The sequence below is a fragment of the Nematolebias whitei genome, chromosome 9, assembly GCF_014905685.2.
Source record: "Nematolebias whitei isolate Nwh7 chromosome 9, NemWhi1, whole genome shotgun sequence".
NCBI lineage: Eukaryota > Metazoa > Chordata > Actinopteri > Cyprinodontiformes > Rivulidae > Nematolebias > Nematolebias whitei.
The window spans coordinates 44,560,360-44,573,260 of NC_056506.1; the positions used below are offsets into that span (position 1 = coordinate 44,560,360).

The 12,901-nt window shown below is 41.8% G+C and overlaps 2 protein-coding genes across 2 annotated transcripts; one reads left to right on the top strand and one right to left on the bottom strand.

Annotated features, from left to right (window-relative positions):
* Positions 1 to 1,057: 1,057 nt before the first annotated feature.
* On the bottom strand, positions 1,058 to 2,882 carry myadmb (myeloid associated differentiation marker b). The gene has a single exon (XM_037681902.1). It carries the CDS (start codon positions 2,880 to 2,882, stop codon positions 2,001 to 2,003), a length of 882 nt encoding a protein of 293 aa, XP_037537830.1. The 3' UTR covers positions 1,058 to 2,000.
* A 4,865-nt stretch (positions 2,883 to 7,747) lies between these two features.
* On the top strand, positions 7,748 to 12,362 carry pex19 (peroxisomal biogenesis factor 19). Its single transcript, XM_037681903.1, has 8 exons — positions 7,748 to 7,825; positions 8,253 to 8,332; positions 9,211 to 9,373; positions 9,457 to 9,542; positions 9,622 to 9,792; positions 9,867 to 10,037; positions 11,094 to 11,138; positions 11,215 to 12,362. Exons 1-8 carry the CDS (start codon positions 7,759 to 7,761, stop codon positions 11,299 to 11,301), a joined length of 870 nt encoding a protein of 289 aa, XP_037537831.1. The 5' UTR covers positions 7,748 to 7,758; the 3' UTR covers positions 11,302 to 12,362.
* The last annotated feature ends 539 nt before the right edge of the window (positions 12,363 to 12,901 follow it).

Consider the following 12,901-nt stretch of genomic DNA (forward strand, 5'->3'; position numbering starts at 1 on the left):
TTATTTTTATATGTTTAGATACATTGCTTGGATTAAATCTTGTAATTTATTCAAATTTTATTCTACGTTTTGGTGTTTTACGGCTTTTTTTTGCCTCAGATTTACTTTAGAAGAATCCACCAACCTTATTCCTGTAAGAAAAACTTTTTTTTTTCTGAAAGTGGGGTTCTGTGGAAAGGTTATGAACAGTTAATATCTTACCTGTCGCAGATAGCTCTTTGAACGACTTGAGCTTAGAAAAATAAAGTTTAACATGGCTTAGATTGGACTGCCGCTGTGTCTAAATACGTCCAATCCCATAAATTGCATTTCATGAGAACATTTAAAAACCTTTACATCGTCATCAATCTCAGCAGGTTGTTTGGGCAGAAATAGTTTGATTCCTGATGGATGTGCTGCACTGGAAGTGCTACAGATGGCTGCTGCTGTGCTTTCGCTTGTGCATACCAATAAAACTGTTGGTAAATAACCACGTAATACAAAACCCAAGTATAAGTTGATCAATTTAAACTAGAATTTATAATCATCAATTAAAGTTTATTTCTAGAAGACATTTAAAAATTACCCTCACTGACCAAAGTTCTGGTGAAAAGTTAAACTTGAAAGCACCACAGATGAACTACAATTCAATAAAACCAGCATACAGTAGTCCCTCGTTTATCACGGGGGATCCGTACCCTGAAGACCCGCGATAAGTGAAAAACCGTGAAGTAGGGATAGTAGTACAAGTAGTAAAGGTGTTTTAAATCCTTCCCAAACTCTTGCAATATTCTAAACAATGTTTCTAAACGCTCAAAAAGAAGACAGAATGTCATGAACTTAGCTCCCCGCCTCCTCTGCTCGTTCCCACCTGCAAGCGTTCTTGGCCACGCCCACTTCTCAGCTCTGCACGGAGAACAGCTGATCAGCTGCAGCAGGAAGTTTATCCTACAGTGTGGGCTGCACAAAGGTGCAGCACATGCTAAATAATTTTAAATAACTTATTTTAGATAAAAATTCCTGCCGATCGTGCGGCTCATCCATCAATCAGCCAGTCGTGTGTCATGTCCAATCTTATTTTGAAAAACCGCGATAGAGCGAGTCCGCGATAAACGAACCGCACAGTGGCGAGGGACTACTGTAAAACAAAAGTAATAATAAAAGATGAAGTTAATGGAACCCAATAAAACATTCTGAATGACCTGCTCAACTGTAACTACAAGCTTGAAAAAACAAAAACGGTTGCAGATTAATTTTAAAACCACTGATCGTCAAAAGAGCTTTTGAACACGAAGTTGTATAAAAACTTTCTCATAAACTGGTGTGAAACTTCTGACATCGGAGTTGATTTAAGACGACAGCATTTTACTTTTGTTAAAAATTAAACTGTTTCCCCAAGAGTGACGTCGTTCAAAGTTATCGGCAACAGGTAAGATATTAATTGTTCACACTTTTCCACAGAACCACAGTCCAGAAGTCAAACACCAAAAAGTATATATCTGCTGCGATCATTTGTCAACACGTTCCTTCAATCTCACTGTTTTCTCCTACAATCAAGATAACTGCTTGTTCAGGTCATTAAAAAAAAGATAAAACATAAACGGAAAGCTTTCTGGGAAATATGTTTGTACATAAAACGTAACTTCAGCCTCACTTTGATCTTCTTCATTTCACTCTAAGATCCTCAGCCGTGCAGTATCCTTCAACAAAATAAAACTTAGCTCATCTGTAGATGCAATAAATTAATCTGAGCCCAAGATTAGGATTTTTACCAGATGATTGCATCTGTTTCTTATTTTGAAAAGCATCTTTCACTGGCACTAAAACAACCTCGATACATTTGCTGTCGACCGTTGAAGGCCTACTGTGTGTTGTCTCGTTTTGTTCAGCAACAAACTTGGTTAGTGAAGAGACTAGCGTTTGCAGCAGTATGTCTGACAGCAGTTTAACAGCTTTGAACGATGTAGCCAAATTCAATTTCCTTTGGAGCACACTGCTCGCCCACCCCCACCCCCTCATCCTCAGGCGCTGACGAACACCAGGCGGGTGGAGTAGATGAGGTCGGCCAGGTAGAGGATGAAGTTGACGGCGGTGAGCACGGCCACCGCCATGTTCTTGTCCCACACGCACAATCCCATCGCCGAGCTGCAGTTGGACGGCCTGGTTTTGGAGCCGCCGTGCTTGGGGTCAAAGTTGAAGATTGGCCAGATGATGGTGGCCGACAGGTAGAGGACGACGGCCAGCAAGGCGTAGGCTGACAGGAAGCGGGCAAACGGGAAGGGGAGGCAGCCGGTGCACTCGCCGATGCAGAGCAGGATGATGATTGCCGACAGGATGAAGCAGATGCAGTACACGGACATGCAGTACTTGAGCGCATCGTGGCGGTCATACAGCACGGGGTCGCTGATGAAGACGAAGATGATACAGGCCAGGAAGGTCTCAAAGACCTTCAGCAGCCCGGGAGCCGTGGCCATGTAGCCGGCGACCTCACCCGGACGAGCCTTAGTGATGCTCACCTCACTCATGTAGGCAATAGTGGCCAGGCAGGAGAAAACAGTGCACACGATGCGGAAATCACGGACCTCACTTTGGCCTCCCGAACCTTTGAGGTAGTAGAGCGGGAAGATGATGGAGGCTGACAAGCAGAGGAGGGCGGCATAGCAGGCGAAGGTGATGGGGAAGTTCTTCCAGGAAACGGGGGCTTTGGTCTGCAGGCCGAAAAGCTCCACCAGGAGGACGAGAAGCGTGCCGGCGAAGCTGAAGGCCCAGCAGAAGATGCAAAAGTCCCCGGTGCCGTGGTAGAGTCTGGCGCCGTGCACGGCCACCGAGAAGGCCACACAGGAACAGGCCAGAGCAGCTAGCCGTGTCCATAGCAGAGGGCTGGACTTCAGGACGATAGCCATGATGAGATTTGTTACAAATGACGAGTTTCTTTCCTCAGCCTTTTAGCATCAGCCTCTCGAGCAGAGCGAACTGTGTGGAGAGAAGAAAAAAACAAAATCAAGTTTTTAAAATGCTTTGAGATGAAGCAAATAATGTGAGGCCAACAGCTTGCAGCTCTGAACTCCATCCGCCTTCTTTCTCATGAGCACAATGTTTCTTTGTATTCCCTGAACAGTAGACACAACAACTCGGCGCATGAGAACACAATTCATAATGGCTGCACTGTGGTCACAGCGGTCACAGCAGATTCACGTCTGGTCCAGTCAGCTGGAGAACACGCACTCAGTTTTTCTGACACGGAGGTTAAGGATCTGCAAACTGAAGGGTATTCCCGGGCCAAGTGTTTCACTGACATTCCTCCACGATGAGGCCCTCCTCCGCCCCATGTTCGGGAATGGGAGCGGCGCCGCAGCGCCCTGCGACCCCTCGTTGTATCTGTCAACGTGTTCTAAACATGACCCTCATCATTTGTTCCACTCCCACTCCCAGGGAGCTCTGAAGTGTGCAGAGAGGTTCTGAAAATCTGGAGCTGAGAGCTTCCACGAGTGGAAGAGCAAGTCTGAGCTCCAGAAGAGATAAAATTATGGAACACGTATCATCTGCTGCTTTCATGACATTGTTTTAGATTAAGTCATCTTAACGAAACCTTAAAAAATAGCGCTGAGGGTAATCTCTTGAAATGTGATATTTTGTGTTAGCACAAACTTTATCTCAGTATCTAAAACTAACTGCAGTGCAGCCATTATGTGTAAGCTAAGCTCTATTAGCTGTGGCAACCATGTAATCAGTGCAGCCGGTGATTACCGGTACTTTCTAAAAGTTTTGTTGAAATTTGTCTAGTTATTTATTAGATATTTTGCTAACAGACAGACAGGATTGATTCCGACAGTTAATGCGCAATGTGTTGTGCTAAACATTTGAGTTTGGGGCGATGCCCAGCTACTACCACACCAAGTTTTAACGCAACATCTGTAAAACTGTTTGCTAACATGGGTTTGCTGTGATTAATGAGATATTTTGCTAACGATACAAACAAACAAATACAACTAGATACAAACAAAAACATCACTCCGCTCGTGTGGTGAGTAATAAATAGCTTTTCGGTGTTTTATACCCAAAATGAATGCCTGTGGGGTACAGCGATCTGGAGATGATTCGACGGTTTAAAGCAAATTGAATTGATACATAATTGGTAAAAGGTACAAATACTCATAAATTAATGAAAAGGGCAACGGCCTTAGAAGGTGTTTGCGTTGTCATTTTGGCCTTCTTTAATTTGTGTTTTCAGCAGAAAGCTGCCACAGCCATCTAACTTTATTTGACTCTACCATCACAACTTTAGATGGTCTTAGTTTAAAACTAACTGGGAAGGCAGCGGGCGACATGCATTCCTTCAAAGATCGTTAAGCCTTTTAGTGTCCAAGAAGGATTTGTGTTAAAAGTTGGTTGAACTAAAAAGCGTCCGTCGTCTTTTCTTCACTAATGTTCTCTAAAGTATCCAACTGTTCTGTGAGATTTGAAGCTACTGAAAGAGTTAGAAAGCAAGCTGGCTGTCCCATCCCCCACAGACACCTCTCGTCCAGTTGGCCCCACAAGTTCTGCATTCCCAGTTCCTGGTTTACACAGAGAGACGGATATAAACAGAAAAGACTTGTTTATATTAGCCCTCTTCAACACCAGTGGAAGACTTTGAGGCTGCAGGGGCGGAAAGCTGAGCTAAAAGAGGGCTAAAGGCCGCTCAAACCCTCAGCAGGGCGTCTGAGGAGGTGGGGAATGGTGTGGTGGGAGGTGGGGGGACACGGGGGAAGCCCTTCGCCTCGGCCTCAGGACGCAAACAGCGATGGAGTGGAATAGCAGTGGAGTGAGTCAGCACCGGCCTCTTCTCTTTCACCACTCTTCCTTTCTCTCCTCACCTCCTCCCTGATTCCTTGTAAGATTTTCCAGCTCCTGATGTGTTCCAGATGTGGCGGTTGCTGAACAACTGGCGACTTTGTCAGTTTTGCCAAGTGTTTATCCCCTCTCCATTGTATTACTGTAGCTGCTCCTCCATTTTCCATCCACTTCCCTCCTTTTCTCTTAACGCTCCCCGTCCGGCTTTATGGCTGGACTACCACCGTTCAGCTCGTATAGGGACGGAAAAATACCACAACCGTTGCCCTGCTGCCTATGGCATCATGTCAGGAAAGAAGTAGCCATAAGAGGAAAATGACACGAGAGAGAAGTGTGGAAAAAGTGGTTTTATTTCACTGTGCAGCACGAAAAACACGATCCAAACGGGGCTCCCGTAGGTGCACACGTTGAAACAGGATGTGGCCATTTGTGCTCTGATTTTAAGCTGAGCTGTTCAGGAAACAAATGTTTATCTCAGGCAGAAAGGTCATGTGTTTGTTTGGTTGTCATGGCACATCAGTAGTTAGTCAATTTTCTCCTCAATCTAGTTACAGCTGGACCACGGGTCGAAGCACAAGACGGGCCCTGTGAGTCACAGCTTGTATGTCAGGGTTGAAGCCCCGTCATCGTTTTTACAGAAAACAGTCTAAAACAAGATTTAGAAACAAAACAAAAGGAACTGATTTGTTGGGTTAGGCTGACCCAGAACACCTTATCAACAATGAGCTCAGTTTTAAACCTTTATCAGTAAATCTTATCCAGGAACCTGAATCCTTCAGAGGTGGTTTTGGATCATACAGAAAGGAAAACGAGAGCATTTCTCAGGTGAGCAGAGTTCATATCGCATTTTTTGAGGCTTCTGGAAACGTTTACTGACGCTGAAGGTGGGTGTGCCTCCAGCCACACCCTGCTCCCACTCCCACAAACACACAGATTGACTCATAAAAAACAAATGTTTCATAATTCATACCTTAAAAACAACTTTTTGAGCACGTTTGCAGCTGGGTGTGTGATGCACGCTCGTCATTAGCGAAAATAAAAATGACTTACAGCAAATCTCTGCAGCTGTGTTTTATCTAATATAAAAGAAGTGACAATTTGTACATTTTTTTTCTGTACATCTGGATAAGATGCAATCATCAAAATAAGAGTTGTTGCTTCCTTCATTCATGCTTTATTTGACTCGGTGAGAAAGAGTTATTTATCTTGTCATAACCTGACAGAATGTAAAGCGGTGAGGCGCTGCCTGTGAGCCGTGCTTTTGTTTCATTTTATTTATATATAATTTAAGTAAAAATCAATCTCTGCGGTGCCTGTCAGGCTGCCACACCCTGCTCCCACCCCACACAACATGAACACAAACAACAAATGGTTATGACAAATTAAACAAAACACTTAAATTAAGCTTTAAAAGAAAAGACAAACACTTAGATATGAAAATTACTGCCAAAATACCATTAATTTCCTTTTTTTTGTGCTCTTTATTTTATTTAAACTTGTTGCAAACCTGATGTTAAAATGAAAGTAACAAAAAATTTGTTAAAAGGCCTTAGATTTTTATTTATTTAATACATAAATGTAGTTTACAAGCTAACGTGTTTCATTCTTCTCTGGTAGAATATGGAAATGCTGCAACAAGTTGAATAAAAACCTTTCCCTGTGGTAAACTCACCTTGATTTACTACAAAAATTCAAGCATTTCTTCCGTTTGACGCACGAGTTTCTTACCTTTCCAACACTCGGCTGCTGCTGTTCTCTTTTCTCCAACAACCGAGGGGCTGAGAGCTGTAGATTGTAAAGTTTTTACCCTCCTGTCTGGATTTACTACCAGCTCAGAGGAGCAGCTACCCGCCCAGAAAACCAAATTAGGCATCGAATGTCTGCACCGTTACTCACATCTGTCTGCAGCGCTCCTCCTCCATGCTTACAGCCGGGGCCTCTGCTGCCCACACACTCCTGTACAATTCCTCTTTTTTCACGAGCTGCAGGCACAAAAAAAGAGGCATATAACTTGGCTGTTTTGTGCACAAGCGACTTTATTAAAAGGATAATAAAAGCTGTATCTTTGCAAAAACAGACTCATCAAGTTATTTAGTTTTGGGAAGCTCGTTCATGCATAAATTTCCATCCTGTTATCACAAAAACAAATCATTTTAGAAACTCCCGGTGAAGAATTTCTAATAAAAAGGTCACTGTTTGCTGCTCAAACTGAACAAGCCAAACATTTTTCCCTTCAACACCCAAGTTATCACATTTTTAGGTTATTTGTTTGTGTTGCTTAGCAACCAAGAGATGGGTAGCCCCCGGCAACCAGATTTATTTACTGAAAGTTTGACGCTGATGTTTCCTGACCGAAAGACGAGGGAGTATGCCCCACATAAACACTCATTTTAACTTTTTCAAGTTTCTTACATTCAAACCAGGGCGTCTGAGAACAACATGCTGGGAGTTTGATCGCCACTTCAATCATTTTTGTTTCTAAATTAATGTAAATAAAAACCACATGGGTATCAGCTATCCAACATATTAAACTATTTTAAAAAGAATTCAAGACCCATGATTAAAAATTTTAAAAATTGCAGAAGAATAGTAAAATAAGTGTTTATTTATTTTTAGAAACAACACTGCAACCAGATTTAGATTATTGGCATTTTAAAGTAAGTTTTTTATGACTGAAAATGTATTTTTGAAAAACGAATTTTATTTTAATTACAGCATTTTTAAATTAACATTAGTTTATGTGATTTCAGAGCAATTTTAGCAAAAAACAATAACAGCCAACTTTTTTTTTTCTTCTTCCAAGAAAATAAACAAGAAAACCTTTGTGCAATTCTAAAGAATGTCCACCAGATGGCACCAGACTCCTCCACTTTACGACAGTGTGACGTCATATTTGTCGTAAAACGTCATATTTCGGGGCCGCGCTGTCATTCCAGTTGGTAGATCATGGCGTCGGGAACTGGAGGAGAGTTGTCCGGCGGACACGACGCTGAACTGGACGAGTTATTGGACAGTGAGCGTTGACTAATAACTTATCCATTTTCTGTCACCTTAACTCGGATGTGACTCGTCGCCGGGACCCGCTCCTGTCAGTGACCGTGTCCTCTGCGGGGTCTCCGGCGGATGATGGCTAGTTTAGTCGGCAACAGTCGGAGCGCCGTTCATCATGGCGGCTTTAAAAGCAGGGAATAAAGCAAACAACTTCTCTGTTAGTCAAATATATTGTTAAAGCATGACATCAGTTACCAGCTAAGCTCGGGGTTCGGTTCTGTGTCATCCCGTAGGCCTTAAAAAAATGTTTGTATTGTTTTGCTTCCACTTGCTTGTTTTTGGATGTAGCTGATAGTTTAGTAACTTCTGTGGCAGCAGGCCCAACAGTTGTGATTTGCCCTCATGGCAGCAGTGACGGGCTCGGTTCTGATGGGTTCTCTTCACTTCAGGTGCACTGGATGATTTCGACCGCGCACCTGCTCCTCCAGCCCCTGGACCTGCTGCAGCTTCACCTTCAGGAGCAGAAAAGGTCTGTTTCAGCTGATCTCAGCTGATTTTAAAGGGTTTCTTTTCTTGACATGTAAACTAAGGACAGAGTAAAATGATTATATCAAATAACTGAACTGACTTTTCCTTGTTATAGATATGTTTTTCTCTGTTTCTGTGTCTGCTCATGTTTATTAAAGCATAATAAAAACAGTCCTGCCACAAAATCAAGTGATTTGCTAACTTCATAAACTAGTTTTTGCCAGAGGATTATTGTGGATTTAAAAAAAATTAAAATAAAATGTTTGCGTTAGAAAAACTAGTTTGAAACCGAGTGCGCTTCAAGTCTCCAGTATGAGAACATACTGGTTAAATCTTTATTTTATGTGATCCAAGTTGACCACAATAAAGTTAAAGTTCAGAAATTATTTTGACTAAATGTTTGAGTATATCTGCTGCATTTATTTCCTTATATTGCTTAGGTTTTTTTTTTTACGTAGAAAAATCATTTAGTGTCAAGAGTTTAGTTAATTTATTATAATATTTAGAAGATTCTGACGTGATTTTCCTGTAAAATAAATAAATTATATATATATATGTTTTTGTAGAGTTTAAACTCAAACAAAATTTTAGTATTGGTAAATTTGAGTCAGTATGAGTAATATGAACTGTAACACTTGCTTGATTACCTCTCAAGAGCTGTAAAGATATATATATTTTAAAAATTCACTGCAAACTCAAGCTTTTAAAAACTATTACTTTTGAGGTCATTTAAGAAAGCAAATCCTATATTTAAAGTCTGAAACAGAAACTGGAATGACCGTTTAAAGGTTAAAAATTTCCCACTTTATGTACATTTCTTATGATAAAGAACGCACTTTGCTGCTCTTCACTAAATAACATTTTTCTGTCGGCCTGTAGCCCCCTCTGCTTGAGGACTGCAAGCTTTTCGAGACGCTCTTTGAGGGGGAAATGGCCACCCAGGCCAAGGATGAGTGGGAGAAGGCCATGACCGAGCTGGCTCAGGAGGAGCCAGAACTGCTGCAGCACTTCCAGAAGCTGTCGGAGGCGGCAGGCAAAGTTGGTAAGACTTGGCTTTTCTTTGCAGCTTTGGTTATTACATCTGCATCCTTTCTTTCTCTGATACCTTCTGTGTATTTTCAACAGGCACCGACACTGCCTCCCAACAAGAGTTCACCTCCTGCCTTAAAGAAACTCTCCAAGGTCTTGCCAAGAATGCAGACAACCTGCAGGTGTGTCAAGTCAAACAGAAAGAGTTAATCTGAAACCATCAGACGTAATTTACAGTCATTGTTTGCCGTTTTCTTTCAGTCCTCAGGGCTAGCTGGAGACGACCTGGTGAAAGCTCTGGAGGGCCTGGGGCTGGATGAAGGCGGTGAAGGAGGAGAAGATGGGAACATCCTGCCCATCATGCAGTCCATCATGCAGAATCTTCTCTCTAAAGAAGTGCTTTATCCATCTCTCAAAGAGATTACCACCAAGGTCCGCGTCCGTTCAGACAACAGGCATGTTGGTCTTCAGTGTTTTCTTTTAACATTTGTCGCTCACCTTCTCAGTACCCAGAGTGGCTGGAGGCCAACAAGCCGAGCCTCAGCGCCCAGGACCACCAGCGCTACGAGCAGCAGGCTAAAGTCATGGGAGAGATCTGTAGGCTCTTTGAAAAGGAGGAAGAAGGAGCTGAAGAGAAGGAGAGAACGTTCGAGAGCATCATGGATCTGATGCAGAAGGTGATGCAACTTCTTTTCCTATCACACAAACAGATTCAAAGCTGAACATTATATTTTAGAAAGCAATCGGACTCGATTTACACTTCAGAACGACACGTGGCAGGTTAGTCCCAATTGACTTTACATTAGAGACTTGGATCATCTCATACTTGTTTTAGTGCTGCTCACAGTTCTGCTCAGGTTAACGGTTAAAGGTCTCGCTGGACTGCAACTGTTGGAGACTAGCTGGCTGCTCAAAGTTTTGAGAAAACTGGAGGATTTTCTGTTGAATTCTTAGTGTTTGGGACCCGCGAGCTTCAGGGCTGCATTTTAAATGTCCTTTAAAAATAAAATAAAATCATGTTTGGTCAAATCACAGCTTGCAAATTGTACTCTAGGCAGCGCACATTATTTGTTGCCTACCTCTAACTGCAACACATCCACCTTGACGGTTGCATTTATTATTTCAGCTGCTGGAGTACACCTTTAAAATAAAGAGGCAACTTTTTATTTTTTTATTTTTAGACTGTTATTATTGTTTTTATTGTCTTTTTTTTTTTTGGTCCTGGACATTTGCCAGTGAAACTAGCTGTAGTTGAAATCACTGGTGTGGAAGAAGCCCAGAGGAATTTCACAGCACAGATGCAACAAACTCATGCAGTTTTTTTATGATCCATAAAGAGAAGTTTCTTTTTTTTTCATCTTTTGGATTTAGACGTTCAGTGCTGCGGTGGCTTCGTGAAACGTGGGGCCGTGCACGTTGTCCGTGTTGTGGTTGAAGATGCCGTTTTATGACACTGACTGTTTATTTTACTCTCAGCTGAATTAATCTACAACAGTCTTTCTATCATAAAATCTACACAATAATTCCCTCTTGCACTAATGATTACTGATTTTTTTTTATTTTATTTCTAGTGATAAGTGCCATTGATAAAAATACAATGATATGATTGTCCCTGTGTGAGAACATGACATAAAATTCATCCTCATATAATGTTTTTACTAAATGCTTTGTAGATTAAAAACAAAAACAGTAAGAATAAAACAACCCGTTAATCATATTTATTTTCCTTCCAGCTGCAGGACTTGGGTCAACCACCTAAGGAGTTGGCGGGAGATGCCGTAAGTTGCAGCACAGCTCCTGGTTGTGTCTGATCTCTGCGGTTTCTAATGTTCCTGTTTCTTCTTCTCCCCTCAGCCTCCAGGCTTCAACTTTGACATGGAGTCCCTAAATCTCCCAGGAGTGTCTGGAGCCGGGCCAGCGGACCAGTGCTCCGTCATGTGATGAGGTGGTGCTGTGGTCATCAGACGATCAGGAGCCGAACGGCCACTCTGTCTTTTAGCAGCAGGCAGGGATGACGGAGTGTGAAGCACACATCAGGCGGGAGTGTGACCAGACTGTTTGAGAAGACAAGGTGTTGAATCGACAGGAGGAGCCACGAAAACCTAAAGGAAACACTTCGTTTGATCCAAAATCATTTTGCAATGAATAGCCAGCAGCCCCTTCACGGTTACTTTTAACAGAGTTCTTGATGGCTGCCATTGTTGTTGTTTTTACTTCCTGTTTAGCCGCATGGCAAATTCTGTCGGCCACCTTGCAGGTTTAAACTGTGCCTTTTAATAAAGACAAAGTTATTTTTTAGGTCTTAAAAATGTAAGATCAGGTAGTTCAGGTAAACAATCCAGAATATAGTTTTAACATAATAGTTTTTTGTATTTAATTCAACCTAAAATCTGTGAAAGATTAAATTATAGAGCTAATTATTAACCTGCAAGGAAACCGGAAACGAGTAAGCGCACCGTTTCTATTAATTTAATAACTAAAAGATGACGGAGGAAGTCGTAAAAGGTTTTCAGCCCATATTTGTTCCTGCATCCTGAGTTGAAGTGATAGACCCGATCCTTGGATGCCCTTGCTGTGGTTACAGTGATCTTTGTGTTGAGCTACTGTGCAAAGTGTTTCCTGCGTGACTCCCCGTGTCCGTGATGTGCAGTGATGGGTTGTTTTGGTGTGGACACCCAGAGCGGGAGTGAAAGGATGGGAGGGCATGTCATTAGAGGCTCAGTGTGTGCTTTCTAGAAAAAGTGAGCAGCAGAGTTCAATGCAAGCACTTTTTGGCTTTGGGCACAGGGTTGGTTTACTGACAATAATAGAGAGGGGTCCAGAAACGACACGACCATCAGCCCGTCGGTAATCGCACAATGAAAGGGCGCTGTCAAAGGATTTAGCTCTGCACTGGGAATATGTCAGATTTATCAGCTGTAGAGGTTTCATCACAGGGTGGGAGTTCGGGCCAGTCAGCTCTTGAAGCAGCGCCCTGAAAAAAGAAACAAAACTTGTAATTTACCACTAGTTTGTTTTGTAAATATAACAAATAAATAATTGATATAATGAAACTTGCTTTTGTGTGGTGGATTGTCATTTTTGTTCCAACATTATGGTTAGAAACCGGTCATGTAAATCAGAGACGTCAGTTTGCTTAAGATGCACATGAAAAATCAAGATCTTCTAAAATATGCTGCATAATCATAAACCAAATCGTTCAACTATAATTTACAAATATGTAATAATTAAGTAAGGAAGATGTTTGAAGAGGGTATGACTGTAAAAACAGAACGAGCATATTTCATGTGTTATGCATGCGTCACGTTTCAAGAAGTTTCAATGATTCCAGATTATTTTAAGGACAAAACTCCAAAAGGTGCATTTATTCATTGCACCAGCTTTTTTGTGTTAAAATCACCTAACATCTAATTTCACTGGGTCTTTAAGGCTTCTAGGATCACATGATAATTTTTAAAGAATGTTTTTGCAAATTGAGAAAAATACAAAGTTCTGGCCTTGTACAAATTAATGCTAAATACTTGTAGTCATACAGTACTAT